General features: G+C 38.5%; 3 protein-coding genes across 6 annotated transcripts; all 3 read left to right on the top strand.

The window, feature by feature from the left end:
• Window positions 1-840: 840 nt before the first annotated feature.
• On the top strand, window positions 841-8,357 carry LOC133731071 (TMV resistance protein N-like). Its single transcript, XM_062158535.1, has 7 exons — window positions 841-1,505; window positions 1,610-2,723; window positions 2,870-3,163; window positions 4,781-4,989; window positions 5,131-6,821; window positions 7,055-7,201; window positions 8,014-8,357. Exons 1-7 carry the CDS (start codon window positions 1,024-1,026, stop codon window positions 8,355-8,357), a joined length of 4,281 nt encoding a protein of 1,426 aa, XP_062014519.1. The 5' UTR covers window positions 841-1,023.
• Window positions 8,358-10,312: 1,955 nt separating this feature from the next.
• LOC133728572 (G-type lectin S-receptor-like serine/threonine-protein kinase At4g27290) lies at window positions 10,313-11,310 on the top strand. The gene is made up of 4 exons (XM_062155981.1): window positions 10,313-10,391; window positions 10,494-10,721; window positions 10,835-10,905; window positions 10,999-11,310. Exons 1-4 carry the CDS (start codon window positions 10,337-10,339, stop codon window positions 11,095-11,097), a joined length of 453 nt encoding a protein of 150 aa, XP_062011965.1. The 5' UTR covers window positions 10,313-10,336; the 3' UTR covers window positions 11,098-11,310.
• Window positions 11,311-12,319: 1,009 nt separating this feature from the next.
• Window positions 12,320-16,259, top strand: LOC133728570 (uncharacterized). Of its 4 annotated transcripts, none has more exons than XM_062155975.1 (4): window positions 12,320-12,451; window positions 13,222-14,321; window positions 14,911-15,314; window positions 15,794-16,259. In XM_062155975.1, exons 2-3 carry the CDS (start codon window positions 13,277-13,279, stop codon window positions 15,288-15,290), a joined length of 1,425 nt encoding a protein of 474 aa, XP_062011959.1. In that variant the 5' UTR covers window positions 12,320-12,451; window positions 13,222-13,276; the 3' UTR covers window positions 15,291-15,314; window positions 15,794-16,259. The 4 variants fall into 4 exon arrangements, with proteins under 4 accessions (XP_062011959.1, XP_062011957.1, XP_062011958.1 ...); XM_062155973.1 differs by having other exon boundaries at window positions 15,654-16,259; XM_062155974.1 differs by having other exon boundaries at window positions 15,609-16,259.
• Window positions 16,260-17,157: the final 898 nt, after the last annotated feature.

Genomic DNA, 17,157 nt, shown 5'->3' with positions numbered 1-17,157 from the left:
TGAAAAACTCTGGCACAATTATTTTGGTTGCCATACATTTCTTTCACAGATTTCCATATATGCTGAGAAGACTCAGAATAGTTAAAGATCACAGCAACAGATGGCTCCATAGAATTTAAGAGCCATGACATGACTAGCTGATCTTTGCTGAGCCATGCTTCATAATCAGTGGATAGAGGTGGTGGGATTTGAATGTCACCATTAATGTAGCCGAGCTTGGATCTTCCACCAAGAGCAAGAGTGATCGCTCTTGACCAAGATATATAGTTGAACTCATTGAGTAAAACTGAACACAAACGTTGATTCGGGTTTGAATCACTTTCATAACTTTTTGGTGTAGAGGAAGAAGAAATGGAGCTATCTTCTCCAGACATTTTCAGACACAATACAGAAGAAAGAATCAGACAGGAAATTGGCCCTGCTCTGATACCATGTGGAAATGATTAAAGGAGAGTTTCTAATTGTATATTCAATGTACAAAGGTTACACATATATATGAGGATGCATGCAGCTGCACATGTTCTCTTATCCCCACACTTTTCCTAAAGCTAGTTACATCAAAAGCAACATTAATAACATATTAATAGCTACATCAATAGCTGCATTAATAGCATATTAATGGCAGCATTAATAGCATATTAATAGAAAGCAATAATGGTGCCCTCTGAATCGTCTACATTTTGAATGATTGAAAGATATTTCACCGAAAGTGCTGGGAAATTTCCTCTGTGCTAGCTTTTTACTTCTGACTACTTTCCTGGAAAATATGTGCATCGTTTCTTATTAGTGTTCGTTCATTCTGGGGAAGAATAGAAGTTTATTTTGCTGGGGGCGGAAAGAGAGCTGAAAAACTGATTGGGAAGTGTCTATTGATATATTTACTCGTCCAAGTTCTAACCAGGTTAGTACAACTGCTAAGAACACTAGTCTTGCTGTTCAATTACTTATCTGTTTTGCATTCTGAATCTTTATATTCATCGGAAAGGTTTGCTTCTTTTGACTTGTTGATCTTCAGGCTACAATATGGCTGCTGCTTCTTCTCGCTCTGATATCATCCCTCGGGAGAGGTATGATGTATTTCTTAGTTTCAGAGGCGAGGACACCCGGAATACTTTTACCAGCCATCTTTATGAGGCTTTACGTCAGAAAAAAATCCAAACTTACATAGATTACAAACTGGAGAGAGGAGATGAAATCGCACCTGCCCTTCTCGAAGCAATCAGTGAATCGAAGCTTTCGGTTATCATTTTCTCCAAAAACTATGCTTCTTCTACGTGGTGCTTGGATGAACTTGTGCACATACTCGAATGCAGAGATAAACAGTCTGTTATACCCATCTTCTACGGCGTAGATCCATCAGACGTACGCAAACAATTGGGGAGTTATGCAGATGCATTTGTTGAACATGAGAAACGTTTCAAGGACCCGATGGACAAGGTGCTCAGGTGGAGAAAGGCTTTGAAAACAGCAGCCAATATATCTGGGTTTGATTCCCAAACAATTAGGTAACTCAGTCATTAACTCATGGGTCCATTTCTGACTTCTATTATGGCTATGATTGTTACTCCATCACTAACTAACTACTTTGTCTTTCATTTGTATATGGCAGGCCCGAGTCTGAATTAGTTAAGTGGGTGGTCAATGACATTTTGGCGAAATTGGATTGCAAACCGCAAAACGCAGGTGGTTTGGAGGGCCGGGTTGGAATGGACAAACACATAATTCAACTTGTTGAGTTATTATGCCTCAACTCACCGGATGTCCAGATTGTAGGCATTTGGGGTATGGGTGGTATCGGTAAGACCACCATTGCTGATGTTGTATTTCACCGTCTCTCTTTTCAATTCGAAGCTTGCTGCTTTATTAAATATGTTAGGGAAAAAGCCTCAGAGACGAAACATGGACTACCATATGATTTGCGAAATGAACTTTTTCGTACTTTACTAAAGGATGAAAATATATGCATATACACCCCCTCTATCGGATCAGCTTTTATGAGAGATAGGCTTCGCCGTACAAAGGCTCTCATTGTTCTTGACGATGTGAGTGAGTTTTCCCAATTAGAATTTTTAGCTGGAGGCGATTTCAATCTGTTTGGCCCTGGAAGTAGAATCCTTGTAACGACCAGAAATAAACGCATATTTAGGAATGGTGATGAGATATATGAGGTTAAGAAATTAGACGTTGATGAAGCTCTTGAGCTCTTTTATTCGAGAGCTTTTAGAAATATCTCTCCCCCAGATGATTGTACAACTTTTGTAAAAGAGGTGGTAGATTATGCTGGAGGCAATCCACTGGCTCTTAAAATCTTGGCTGGAGTATTCCATCATTGCAAGAGCAAAGAAGACTGGGAAGGTGAATTAGATAAATTGAAAAAATTTCCGGACGAAGATATCCAGAAGGTATTGAGATTCAGTTATGATGGATTAAGAGAAAATGAGAAGGAGATATTTCTCGATATTGCCTGTTGTCACAAAGGAAAGCATATTGATGAGGCAAAAAGAATTTTATATGCCTGTGGTTTTTCTGCGAATGCGGGAGTAAGACTTCTCATTGATATGGCTCTCATATCTGTGGATGAAGATTCAAGACTTGTTGAGATGCATGATTTGATACAAGAAATGGGTTGGGAAATTGTTCGTGATGAATGTGTTAAAGATCCTGGAAAACGCAGTAGATTGTGGCTTGCTAATGAAGTTCGTCATGTACTGAAAAATAATACGGTAAGAGCCGAATGCACTATTGAAAAAGAAAGGACCAAGCAAAATCTAATTTTCTATAAAAGTTGGATGGATGGCAATGTAGTTTTTAGTAAAGTAATTTTTGTTCTCTACTGTATGCTTATTTATATTTTGCCATTGATTTTCAGGGTACTGAACACATTGAGTGCATAGTCATGAACATGGATCTCATTACAGATTTCTACGTGAATGCTGCATCCTTCGAAAAGATGCCTTATCTAAGATTACTAGATTTATACACCAGGGGTGTCAACAAAGTGCACCTTCCTCCAGGTTTCGAGTTTCTCCCTGAGGCCCTTAAATATCTGAGGTGGGATTCCTATCCTTTGACATCTCTGCCATCGAGGTTTTCATCCGAAAATCTTGTTGAGCTTGATATGCCCAACAGCAGACTTGAGCAACTTTGGAATAAAGGCGTGCAGGTTTGCTTAATTTAATTCTTTTTTTTTTTTTTTGAGAATACTTAGGGGGGTGTATTGTATATGGAATTAGTGGAACTTTAAAGAAATCTATGGAATTTAAAAGTCTGGGTGTATTCAATATAGACTTTTAACAGTCCATGAAAGTCTTGAGGTATTCAATTAGGATTTTTAAAGACTTCATGAATTCCACCAAAATCTTGGGGTATTCAATTAGGACTTTTAAAAATGAATAAAAGTACAGAGGTATTCAAAATATCATTCATACTTATGGAATTAGAAAATCATGGATAATCATGGACTTTGTAGTGTTAATAGACATACCAAACTCCAATAATTTTCCAGCCTCCAGACCAAAGATTTCAAAAAGTCTATCAAAGTTTCCTCTTCAAAAAAAAAAAAAGGTCTATCAAAGTTCTTCTCTCTACGCACAAAGAAGTTTGTCCTTCATCATCTCTCTTTCTTAATTTTTTGTCTTTTCTCTAATCTTTTATGATATCAACATTTTTTGATACCCAACATGTTCATTGTAGTTGTTGAATGTGATTTTTGCTTTTTATTATTATTATTTTTTTTTGTTTTTTTTTTTCAATTGTGATACTTCGAACCCTAATAGCAATAAAAATGATTTATGAAATCCTAAGACCTTGAACCATACTAAATTTTATCTTATTAATTAATTATTCTCATTAATTTGATGGCACGTTTACTTACTTGGAATGGAAAATAATCATGAATCGGAGACAACTGGAATGGGAGAAGAAAGGAATCGGTATTGATTCCGGATGAGTTGATTTATAAACCCATCTCCCCCTTTCGTAATTAAATTCTTGAGTATTCAGAAATCGATTTCTTATAAGGAGGTGGGACCTACACCAATTCTAATTCCTTCAAGTGTTAGTAAACGCAGGAATACTTTTACCTGGAATCATTCTGATTCCTTCACGTGTTAGTAAACGTAGGAATAGTTTTACTCGGTAATCATTCCCTCTCATTCCAAGTAAGTAAACGTGCCCTGAATTTATATTATGGTTCAAAAAAAGGTTGAACAATTGAATTTCAATTGATTGATTATAGATCAAGACATTGACCAATATTGCTACAATATATGTTAATCGGCGAAAACAAAATTGATGAGAGTAATTAACCATAAACATCAAGTGATCTATATTGTATATTTATGTTATTGGGAGATTAGGAATGAGAACAACCTCGCTAGACAGACTAACAATTATTTATTTGAGTCAATTTCTATTAGAAGATACTGGTGCATTGAAGAGACAACAAGTGATTATTTTGTTTTGTGTTTGGGCTGTATTTGTTTTGTTTTTTTTTATATATATATTTTGTACATTCTAGGAAATCTGCAGAAGTCATTCATGATAAAGTATATAGATTTTCATGAATCAATAAAAGTCTGTTGCTAAAATCAATGGTTTTAAGAAATCCATAACAGTCTATCAACTTTTTAAAGAGTCTGTGGACTTTTCAAAAAGTCTGTCATTTAAAAAAAGTGTGCACAAATCCAAATACAATACACCCCCCTTAATTTAATTCTTGTGTACGAATAATGGTGTGGAAAATATAACTTTGTCATTAATTGTCTTTGATTTGTTACAGATCAATCTTGGGAGCTTGAAACGCATCGTTCTTAGTTGGTCCCACCACCTAGCTGAGGTTCCAGATCTCTCTGAGAGTCCACATCTTGAGAGCATTAGCCTTAGAGGTTGTACAAGTTTGGTTCAACTTCCTTCATCTTTTCAACATCTTGCCAAGCTTACTCTTTTGGATCTGAGTGACTGCTCCAATCTCAAAATTCTCCCAGAGATGCCAGGCAATCTGGAAACCTTAGACTTGCATAGTACTGCAATAGAAAAATTGCCTTCATCAATTTGGTCTCTCGAGAAGCTTAATCAATTGGGTCTTTGGTCATGTAAAGAGCTTAAGAATCTTCCAAGCAGCACTTGTAGGCTGAATTCGCTCCGAGTTCTTCGTCTATATGGCTGCCTCTCTCTTGAGTCTTTGCCTATCGAGCTACCTTATGGGCTGACGAAACTGTACTTGAGCAATTGTGAGAGTCTTAGGTCTTTGCCTGTCGAGCTCCCTTCTGGGCTAGAGAGACTGGAGTTGTGCAATTGCAAGAGTCTTGGGTCTTTGCCTGTCGAGCTACCTTCTGGGCTGAAGGAGCTGGACTTGGAACATTGTGAGAGTCTTTGGTCTTTGCCTGTCGAGCTCCCTCCTGGGCTGGAATACCTGGACTTGAGCGATTGCGAGAGCCTTGGGTCTTTGCCTGTCGAGCTCCCTCCTGGGCTGTTGAAATTGGACTTGAGCAATTGCAAGAGACTTGGGTCTTTGCCTGTCGAGCTCCCTTCTGGGCTGGAGAGACTGGAGTTGTGCAATTGCAATAGTCTTGGGTCTTTGCCTGTCAAGCTACCTTCTGGGCTGAAGGAGCTGGACTTGGAAAATTGTGTGAGTCTTTGGTCTTTGCCTGTCATGCTCCCTCCTGGGCTGTTGAAACTGGACTTGAGAAATTGCAAGAGCCTTGAGTCTTTGCCTGTCGAGCTCCCTCCTGGGCTGTTGAAACTGGACTTCAGCAATTGCAAGAGCCTTGAGTCTTTGCCTGTCGAGCTCCCTCCTGGGCTGTTGAAACTGGACTTCAGCAATTGCCAGAGCCTTGAGTCTTTGCCTGTCGAGCTCCCTGCTGGGCTGCGCACAATGTACTTGAGGAATTGCAAGAGCCTCCGGTCTTTACCAAAGCTGCCATGGCCTCTAATAGGGTTGGATGCACATGGCTGCACGTCACTAGAGAGAGTAAGTTCGATGAGGACTGCACCCATACAAGGTAGGGATCAATATGTCAACAATTCTGAAGAACTCTGGCCTGAGGATGAGGAGGGTCTTTCATTTATAAATTGCTTGAAATTGGATCAGAGTGCACGGAGTAACATAATGGCTGATGCACAGCTTAGAGTTATGCGAATTGCAATTGCATCACGTCTCCTCAATAAATCTTTTTGGATTAATATTGTTTGTCCGGGAAATGAAATTCCAAAGTGGATGAGGTATCAAAGTGAGGGATGTCGGATAAATATCAAGCTTCCTCCTCATTGGTTTCGTCAAGGCTTCCTCGGTTACGCTCTATGCATTGTGCTTGCATTCAACTACTATACGCCACCCGATACAATATATTCCAACACCTTTAGTTGTGAAACCCATCTCAAAATTAACAATGGTCACGAAGATTGGTGCGAAACCCTCCAAATAAGCCTACCAGATATTCTCAATTCGGATCATGTGTTCGTGTGGTATTTCTACCCTAAATCTTTTGGATTAGAAAGTGCAATCAATCGGGAGGATGGGGTAAAAGCATCCGAGGCCTCTTTTGACTTCATTTTGTACAAACATACTTATGAGAACGGTCAGTACCCCAGTATAGAAAAAAATCCCTTTGACCTCTCCACTGTGAGGGTGAAAAGGTGTGGAGTCTCCTTGCTGTATGAAGATGCAACCGTTGATGAAGATGTAGTTATGGAACCAAAACAAGTAGTTGAAAAAGAAGAAATCATCATCAAAACCAGGAGACGACGCGACCAGTGTGAACCCTGTGGAAGCGGATTTGCAATCTTGAAAGAAGAAGATGACGGCGAACTACTTCCCCAGAGTAGTAAAAGGAAAATCCTCATTTGAAATAGCTAGTGAGTGAACTTGCATTTCTATCTTGATTCTCTTCACTATAGTGGATCAGTGCGCAACTTTGCTCTGCCTTAGTAAGTTTGATAAGTTACTTTGTATATGTCAAAATTGATTTGTTCCAGACTTCATATTCTGGGCTATTGAATCTGTTGAAATGTTGCTCAGTTCATAACTTCATATTGAAATGAATCGAAATTACAGGCATTGTTGGTTTACAAGGAATGAAAGAGGGATTAGAAGCTTTGAGAGAGAATGATAATGGTGAATCACTGCAGTTCAAGAGCACAATAAAGGAGTTAATTAGGAGTAATACGAGTGAGGAATTGATGGGAAACGAGAAGGCTACCTGTTAATGGATGGAATGTAAAGTCTGGCTCTGCCGCTGCTGCAGTGGAGAAAGCAGACTGCAGACAAGGTAAAGTTGCTCACCTGTGCCCACAGATAGCAGGAGCACATAGCTAGACTCCTGACTGGAAAGATATCCTCTTCAAGCTACCTGTGTTTCGATCTTTTTCCTTCCTTGGTCTTTCATGTTTTCTGCTGGTAGATAAATTGACATTCATACATACTGTTCTCACATATGCACATTTTGTTTTAATTTTTCCAATGGTCAGCTGCTGACCATTGGAACGGGGCTCTTTGGCGAGACAGTCAACACTGGTCTATCCAACTACGTACACTCACCAGTACTCAACTAAATTAGAAATCGAGCGACATATCCATGTAATGCCTGTATAGTTTCTAGTCAAGTTGCCAATGCTGCTACTGTAGTCTGTAGTTAGAATGGTGATGTGATAGAGATTGTTAGCTGCAGACACAGTTTGACCAAAATAATGCCACAATTATCTTCTAATAAAAGTCAGACAAAGACAGAGAAAATGACAGGGTGCTGCTAATTTAATCCCATTGCAGTTGAACAAAAGAAAATCATTGACTGAAAACTGTATCTGAGTTTCAGTCAAAGAAACTTCATAGAGATCAGCTCATAAAATGTTGAAAATGACAATTAATAATGTATTTCAAATAATATAGTAATGAAGTGTCTGTAAGGACCAATGAGGTCTGCAATATTCAGTCATTTCCCATGCATGATTATAATAAAGAATTCCATTGAAGGCTCTAAGATGATGTGCTTTTGCATCTCTTTTTCTTCTTTTCAGTGCTCATCACAGTTACAACTTCCAAAGTAGATCATACGAGTACATTTCAGTCCGTTGCAGACGGCGAGACCATAGGTTCAACTGGTGGAACCTTTGAGCTTGGATTCTTCAGTCCCGGTTCTTCTGCTACGCGATATGTGGGGATATGGTACAAGAAGATATCAGTTACCACCGTGGTGTGGGTTGCCAACATAGACACGGCCCTCACTGATTCATTAAGATCACACACCCTGGAATTCTTGTCCTTGTCAGCCAAAACAACAGCACAGTTTGGTCCTCCAACACATCAAGAACTGCACAGAATCCAGTGGTTTAGCCTTCCAACTCCGGAAATCCAGTTGTGAAAGATGGGAGTGATAAGGAGGCAGCGAATTTTCGGTGGCAAAGTTTTGATTACCCAGGTGACACATTCCTACAGGGATGAAGCTTGGCAGGAACACAGTTACAGGATTCAACTGGCATATATCATCATGGAAAAATCCTCAGGATCCTTCTCAGGGGAATTACACACTATCAACTTGATCCCACTGGTTATCCAAAACTAATTTTGAGGCACAAAATTTCGGACTGGTCCATGGAATGGAATCCGATTTAGTGGAACACCTCATTTGAGTCCAAACCCTCTATAGTCTATACACAGTCTTGTTGTTTTATCATGATTTGAGTCTAAACCCTCTATAGTCTATACACAGTCTTGTTTTTTTTATCATGATTAGATATTTTAAAGTCATACTAGCCAACAGCTCAGTTATTTCTAAGATGGTGATAACTCAAGAAGGGCTTGTTCAACGCTACACATGGTTGATACACCACAAAGTTGGGTAGTTTACCTAACAGCACAGATTGATAACTCTGATAATTGTGCACTCTGTGGTCCAAATGGCCCATGCAATATTGATAACTCCCCAGTATGTGGTTGCTTGAGACGATTTGTACCCAAAGTTCCAAAAGATTGGGACATGATGGATTGGTCAAATGGGTGTGTTAGAAGAACTAACAGTATCATGGGGACATAGTTTTCCAGAAGTACACTGGGACCAAATTTCCAAGCACCAAACAATCCTGATTTACCACAAGTACGAACCTCAAGTAATGTAAGAAGTCGTGTGAAGAACTGCTCCTGCATAGCCTATGCAAATTCCAATATCAGGGAAGGAGTAAGTGGGAGCTTGCTGTGGTTCAGTGATCTGATTGACATAAGGAATTGCACTGAAAATGGGCAAGATATATCTAGTTATCTACATATATAAGATCAGCTGCATCAGAGCAAGGTATGTATTCATCTTGATTCCTCAAGTCTTGGTACTTTATACAAACTTGTAATATGAAAACAGAACACTATACTTCCAATAAGAACAAAGTTAAAATTATTCACTTGATGGTGATATATGTATTTATGAATGATCATATATGCACAAAATGAAGTCAAAACAGAACAAATTAGCTGAAGCTCCGTCTAACAGTTCGACTGTGATACAACTAGCAAAATCTTTTTTTTTTTTTTTTTTTTAGTCTTTAACTCAAATTTCTTCTTTCAGATATATTTCATTCACAGACTACTACTAGTCTACCACAATCAATGCTAAACCTGCTAAATCCAATGTGAAGAAAGTGAGAATCATAGTTAGCACTCTTGTTTTATCTACAGGGCTGCTGATATTGGGTGTAGCCCTGCTCTTTTATGTTTGGAAGAAGGATGGTAAGTTGTTTGTACTCTTCTGACCCCTCCATTCTCCTAGCGAAGTAGTTTAGTTTTGTAGTGAACTATTTAAATTTGATTGTATAAATGAAAAAGGAGCAGTACCATTTTATGTATATAAGTTTATTGAAAAGAAGTAACAAATCATGCTTCCTTTACTTCATTTCAGCAGAAAAACTGAGCCTCAGCCACAAGGAAAATCTGGAATTACCATTGTTTGACTTGGCTACTGTTGTTAATGCAACCTATAACTTCTCAAAGGACAATAAACTAGGAGAAGGTGACTCCGGCTCTGTCTTTAAGGTAAAAGCTGGCAGTCTTATCCATTTGGTACATGTAGTTTTGGTTGTAATCTGGACTGATGGATAATTGTACAACATACTGAAGTGAACCGTGAAAACTAAATATGAGTATAAATTTTAGTCACAATATACATGAACTGATGAATTTCAGGGTATGTTGAAAGAATGAAAGATAGATGAAAAATAGAAGTGAAAAGGCTCTCAAGAGACTCTATGCAAGGAATCAATGATTTCAAAAATGAGGTTGTGCACATTGCCAAACTTCAGCACAGGAATCTAGTGTCACAATATACCTCTAGGGTGCTGCATTCAACAAGATGAAATGATGCTGATCTACAAATGCAAGACCAACAAAAGCTTGGACTTCTTTATTTCCGGTTTGATCACTGAGAAACCTCGATCATATTTGGTTTTATTGGTCCACTTGATGCAGTTTGTAATTGCCTGGTGGATGTCCTATTTGGCATGTAATTTTGCAGATAGATCAAAAAGCATGTTACTACATTGGCCTAAGCGCTTCGACATCATCAATGGGATTGCTCGGGGGCTTCTCTATCTTCATCAAGTTTCTCGACTGAGGGTAATTCATAGGGATCTCAAAGCCAGTGGCATATTACTTTCAACCCAAAAATCTCAGATTTTGGCATTGCTAGAAGTTTTGCAGAAAACGAAACAGAAGCAAGAACGGAGAAAGTTGTTGGAACATAGTAAGTACATACCCCGAAGAATAACTAGCTGTACTCTACTTTCTTTTGTTACAAAACTAATCCTTGATTCATTGGATTCTAGTGTTCTACTCAATAAAATCTGATGTCCACAGCTACGGAGTTTTGGTGGAAGAGAAACCGAGGATTCTCTCATCAAGGCCACAATCTCAACCTTCTTGGACATGTGAGCATCAACTGTCAAGTTAGTAGAAATTTATTGCTGTTTGATTCCTATTCTTCTATATATTCAGTAAAACTGAAGGTTTTGATCTTTCAGGCATGGAAGCGATTCACAGAAGGCAGATCCATCGAACTTCTTGATCCATTGGTAGAGACTCCAGCACTCTACATGAAGTCATGTGATCGATTCATGTAGGTCTTTTATGTGTGCAACAAAAACCACAAGATAAGCCAAGTGTGCCAGCTGCTTTTCTGATGTTGAGTGGTGAGGTGCGTGATTGCCTCAACATCAGAAACCTGGTTTTCATAGTGAAAGGAATCTGACAGAACTCGAAGTTTCTACAGATGAGGCCATAATGTTCAGCTAATGAACTCACTGTTACACTAGTAGGGACTCAATGAATGATAATTCATGTTGAATATTCTCTGCTTGTCATCCTCTTGCTTCTCTCTGATATGACTTATTTGAATGTTGAGTTACAAAACACACTTTTGGTTTCACTTTGGGCCTAGTTATCGACTTCTCGTTGGTAGCAACTTGAGTCTGAACTAACCTCTGAGTTGAACCAGCCAACTCTTAGTAAATGACTTTGTGTAAAACTGTAAATGGCCGCCTAACCAGGCATTTCAACTGAAACTTCCACTTCTACCTTCATATATTTCTATGACTTATTTAAGTGGATAGTTGAATGTGGAACCTCCCTTAACATTGTGAAGAGATATATGGCGATCAACAGGTAGTTGGCAAGCAAAGTAACATTATACATACAACTCAAAAATGAAAATTTTTGATTATATAATAGAGTGGTGGTATTCAATTGACTTTTATCCCTTTGCATGGTTTGAATATCATAATCCCTCACCTCTCACTAATGTCTTTTCCGTGCTCTTGTTATATAAGATGTAAAATGGCAAGTTCAAGCCCGTTCTTTATGAAAACAAAAAGAAAGTCACCTCCCCATTTTATGTTATTAGTCATGATACTTTCTTTTAGATGTGTTTAGCTTGACAACGTTTTATAATTTTTTGTCCGAGTGTTTTCTCTCTTGGAAAAGTATTTTTGAAAATGATAATAAAATTGAGATGAAATATGATTGGAGATGCTCATGACCTTCAGGAAGGCTTCAGTTAAACCATTAGGTTTGATCGACCGTACCAACTACCAACCGTCCAATCAAGTCACTATGCGTGTTGATTAAAACGTGTCATTTTCAAGTTTTTGCATTGAAGAGACTGATGATTATTATTGTTCGTGATCCACTGGACAAATGTGATTGAAAAAAAAAAACAAAACAAAAAAAATATTAAAATTAAAAAAGCACTTGAAGCATTTCCGAATGCACGGTGCGACACTTTCACCAAACAGCCACCGCCAGCTGCTGGGAAGGCATTTGCTCACTCTTTCTCTTTTTGAAGTGAATCCAAAATTTCCATCTCCCCCATTTTCCATTATCAACACAGAGAACCTCTCTTCTCTTTGCAAAACCCTAATCTCCTTTCAATTGCAATATGTGGGTTAGAGTACTTGTGCAACTATTTCATTCAACAAGGTCAGCTCTCTCTATCTCTCCCTCTCCTTGTGCTTCCTTTAAGAATTGCGAATGTCTCAATCTTCTTAAACCATGTCTGTATATGTAACAGTAGATAAAAGGAGACAAATTTGCCCACTCTTTTTTCACTTTGGAATTGAAATACTTAGTGGGTACTCTTATTTGAAGCTAATTTTGGTTTCATAATGGTTGTGAATTCATCTATTGGGTTTCTTCCTGGTAAATTATATTTCTTTTATCAAACCCAACATTGCAACAATTGGATAAAGCTCAATGGAGAGGGTCAACGTTGCCCCATGAATTTTTCCAAGGTTTCCACTTTCATGTATCAAGAAAGACTACTTTTTTAGATATTATTCCTATAGAATTGAAGCTGTTCTAGTGCTTGGAAGGCTCCAAATGATGCTGTAGTTTTGAAATCTGCATTCCATTTACTTCTACATTTGACCACATTTTTATGTTTGTGCTAAGTTTAGATTTCACCGAGGCATGTTGGATATCACTTGAATTTTCTGACTTTTGAGCTTGGGATTATCTTTACATGTATAAAGATCGATGCTTTGTTGTTTAAAAGAAGAAACGAATGGTGTTTTAGGTTCTTACAATACAACTGCACTCAATTATCTTTCGATATTCCTAGTGTGTGGGAATTCCTCCCATTAAGAAAAAAACGAAAGAAAGATAGAGTAATGATTGTTGATGCTTCTTGTTGTTGTTTCTCATGTGTTTGTTTTTGTTTTATGACTTATGTGAATTTGTAACCTATGCAGTTGATTGGATAGTACCTCTGTTCAAAATCAGGCAAGGAGTATTTCAAAGGACTTTATGGCAGGTAGTGGCCTGCCATCTCTCGGTCGTGTGAAGCTAGCTGATCTTGTACCTTCTGAAGGCCTTCCATCAGACTCTTACAAACTATCTGTTTCGACTTTGTCACAGTCATTGGCCCAGTATTCTGCTGCCATTATTCAATTTTCAGTGAGCGACGGAGCTCTTTTAAGGTCCGGGCTAGATTCGGCTCGCCTCTACTTCCATCAAAGAGCATCATACCCAGCTCCCGACATAGTACGTTCCAATGACCCTCGCGAATGGTGCAAGACTTCTGGTTACAATGCAGATCCTCAGTTGTGGCTAGAAACATATGATTACAGACCTGGAATAACTCCTTTAGAGCCCAACAACATGATGGAATTTCCTCCAGCAGGTTTGCCGGATATATTTTCAGTGCTCGGGAAGGCAGCTAGGGACATATTGGATGCGATCAGCTTCTATTTGAACTTGCGGAGCTCGCCATTTACTGAAATACTTGACAATGTTCCATTAAGAAATCGGGAAATATCTTCCTCGGTGTTGTCTGTCTGCTGTCATGCAAGGCCATCATTTCAAGGAGCACAACACCATAACTTTGCAACCCAAGAGGATGACCAATTAGTTATGTTTTCTGATCATGAGCATCAAGTAGACAAAACCTTGATATCTGTTGTCAAGTCAGATAAGCCAGGCCTACACATAAAGGACTTTCAGGGTCGTTGGGTTCTTGTAGATGAAGATCTTGGTCCTCAAGAAGCTATTGTTTACCCCGGACTTGCACTGTATCAGGCAACTGCCGGATATGTTAACCCTGCAGTACAAAGAACAGAGATCACTAATATACAGAACAACTTGTTTGGGCGATGTTCTTTGGCTTTTAAACTGATGCCTAAATCCATGACCCGTCTCAGCTGTTCAGAGATGAGCGCTGCTGGTCATGGGGTTGAACCTCAGTTCCAGCTTCCGGTACCAGTTGATGACTTTATGCAAAGGTCTCACCCAATCGATCAACTTTTTAACCGACAGACTCTTCAGAGTTTCAATTTCCATGCAACCCCAGATGGTATGTTGCATTTAATTCTTTTACCATGGTTACAAACTGACAATAAGGTCTTGCTATTGTACTGTCAATTAATATCACATGTATGAAGTATCTTTTTTTAATTACAGCGCTTACCTTGATTGTCTAATCTGCTTAGTTCTGGATTGTTACATACTATGTTCTTACTTAAAGAGAAGCACATGCACGCACCTACATAGATAGTTTAAGCCAGAATTTGGCCGCTAATTTCTTAGGAGGGGTGTTGTGTAATTGATAGTGTAGTGCTAAATTAAGTATAGCTCTGTTAGATAGGCTTTGTGCTCCTTTGAAGTTTGAATGAAAAGACACGGATGCTGTTATCATTGACATTTGATGCCACTTTAGTTTCGGTGAAAGATAAAAAAAGGAGAATATGGTTTAGCTATTGTGCGTATTCATTAGTTTTTGAAGTCCTGTTGTCAGAAATCTTCCAACCTAGTATAGTTTTCTAGCAAATCATTCCATCTGATGATTGCTCTTTATGTTCAATTTCATTGTGTTCCTTGTGTGAGTAGCTCTTAGTGAGAAGCTTTTAACAGCAGGTCCTTGGATCGGTGAAATCCTGGTACAGGGTCTATGAAGCCTATGATGAGGAGGAGGAAGAATGATTCGAAATCCAAACCTCTGCCACCTTCCAAGAGATTACGACTGGAGGCCCAGAGAGTTCTAAAGGAAAGGGTTCAAGACATTGCAGACAAGAAAGGTATCAAGCTGAGGTTCTGTCCCCTGAAGGATTGTGAGAGTCACATTCAAACACTTGATAGCCCATGTGCCAATATAAGAATGGAGATTGGTTGGCCACATGGAGTGCCATTTGTTCATCCACATGATCTTCCCAATAAGGCAAAGATTGGTTTCCTTGAAGCATATGAACCTGGTTGGTCAGCTACGAATGATATGGAGTTGGGTCTAACCGAATCTGGACAGGCCAGTCAGTCGGCACTTGGCTAATTGTAATCCTTTGTCACATTCAAGGTATCAAGTTCGTATCTGAATTACCTGCAAATTTATGCATCATATGCCTGTTTTGAGTCACTGCTTTGCAACAAATACAATGCTGGCTACCTCCCAAGTATTGCGAGATTGCTTATATGATGTGTCAGTGAAATATTGTGTTAGACGTTGAGATTTGGTTCTTAATATAGCTAAACTTAGTGGTCGATAGAAGTTTAAAGTTCTGTTTCTTTCTTCTGCAGGAGTCTATCTCCTTGATTTGGATAGATCAACTCTTTTTTGTGTGGTAAATTAACACCTGTTAATCTGTTATAGAGCCACCTGACACATGTGATCCTCTTTGGCATGTGGTTCTCATAGGAAATGAAAATCATCTTGAGACCCATAATCCGGTATCCGGTTTGTAAATACACAAGCAATCTTGAGACTTGTGGTAGTGAATGTTAGCTCACTGTATCTATCAGAATGTACTGAAATCTGAAGAGTGTATTGGAAACCAGTCCAGGATGATCATGGAAGAGCTGAAGAAAGAATGAGGATCGTCTCATCTCGATTGGATTGGAGGGGGATTTTGGAATTTTGTATTTGCACCAAAATGCTTTAGGCTGTGGAATAATGTTGATGCTGTATTACTAACACTTTTGTATAACAAATGCATTTCATAGATGGAATAAAGAGAGAAATCACTATAATTTTGTTGGTGGTTGTACACTCCTCTGTTTGACGTGTAATGAATGTAATGTAGTCATTAGAAGATATGCCTTACAGTATTTGTCTAACTTTAGGCGAGAAGTTCTTAGGTCTCGTTTGTTTCACGGATTTTAAGCTGGAGGAAGGGAAAATGCTTACTTTCCTGTGTTTGGCAAGTGTAAGGTTAGGAAAATGGTTTCTTTTGCAGGAGAAAATAGGAAGGAAAATGAATCCTTCCATTCTCTGAAGGAACTATTTTTCTTTCTCATTTCCTAGTATTTAGTACACTTTTCTAAAATTTATTACATTATTTGTATGGCTAAAATAATTCTATAAAAAAATAAATACTAATTTTCTTTAGTTATACTATTAGTTACTGATTCCATTCCTTATTGTTATCAAACACATTAATAGGAATTTTAATTTCTCTTTCCGATGGAAATACAAAAGAACAACTTTCCTAAGAAATCTATTTCATGAACCAAAAAAGGCCTTAGGAGAGGGTCTTAGTTTGGCTGTTAAACAATACAACTGGAATTTGTCCAACTGGCCAATGAAGAGATCAAAAGATATTTTTAAGTGGGTTAAGTCCACTTATTTATCAAAGTATATATTTTAAAATTTACTTTTTTATCACATGATTAGTGAATCAAATGTATCAACGCCATTGAAAACTCATTTGAGTCATTTCTTGTATAAGGTTGCAGTGTGGATCAGTCGATCAGATGAGCCCCCTATCCCTTTAATGTGCCTTCGTGACACACAACCCTTACATTTTGTGTTCTCTTTTGGGTAACCTAGGATGGAAGTAATGGTTTTTACTTTTTAGCAAAAGTAAAACAAATTTACTAGTTTGGGTAAAAAGTAAAGGTAAAAGAAAGGACGAGGAAAATTGGGTCCAGTCCTTGGAATCCACACTCGATATGGCTGTCACGCACCACCGTTTATTTCGGGTTTTCCCTATTTAACCAAAACCATATGATCTACATCTCTCCACATAAACCCTATTCTTTTCAGGCCTGGCCTCCATCAATGGATTTAGCAACCACCTCCTTGCTTTGCCAAAAAGATCCGATGCGGCTGCGTTTTCGAAACGGTGACGTCCTGCACCACAATTGGCCACCTCCCAATTGAAACTTAGGGTTTGATGCTCAAATCATAGTTTGAACTGGGA

Source organism: Rosa rugosa, chromosome 2, assembly GCF_958449725.1.
Source record: "Rosa rugosa chromosome 2, drRosRugo1.1, whole genome shotgun sequence".
NCBI lineage: Eukaryota > Viridiplantae > Streptophyta > Magnoliopsida > Rosales > Rosaceae > Rosa > Rosa rugosa.
Note: the sequence above shows the minus strand (reverse complement) of the source record. Positions and strands in the feature narration are given on the sequence as shown.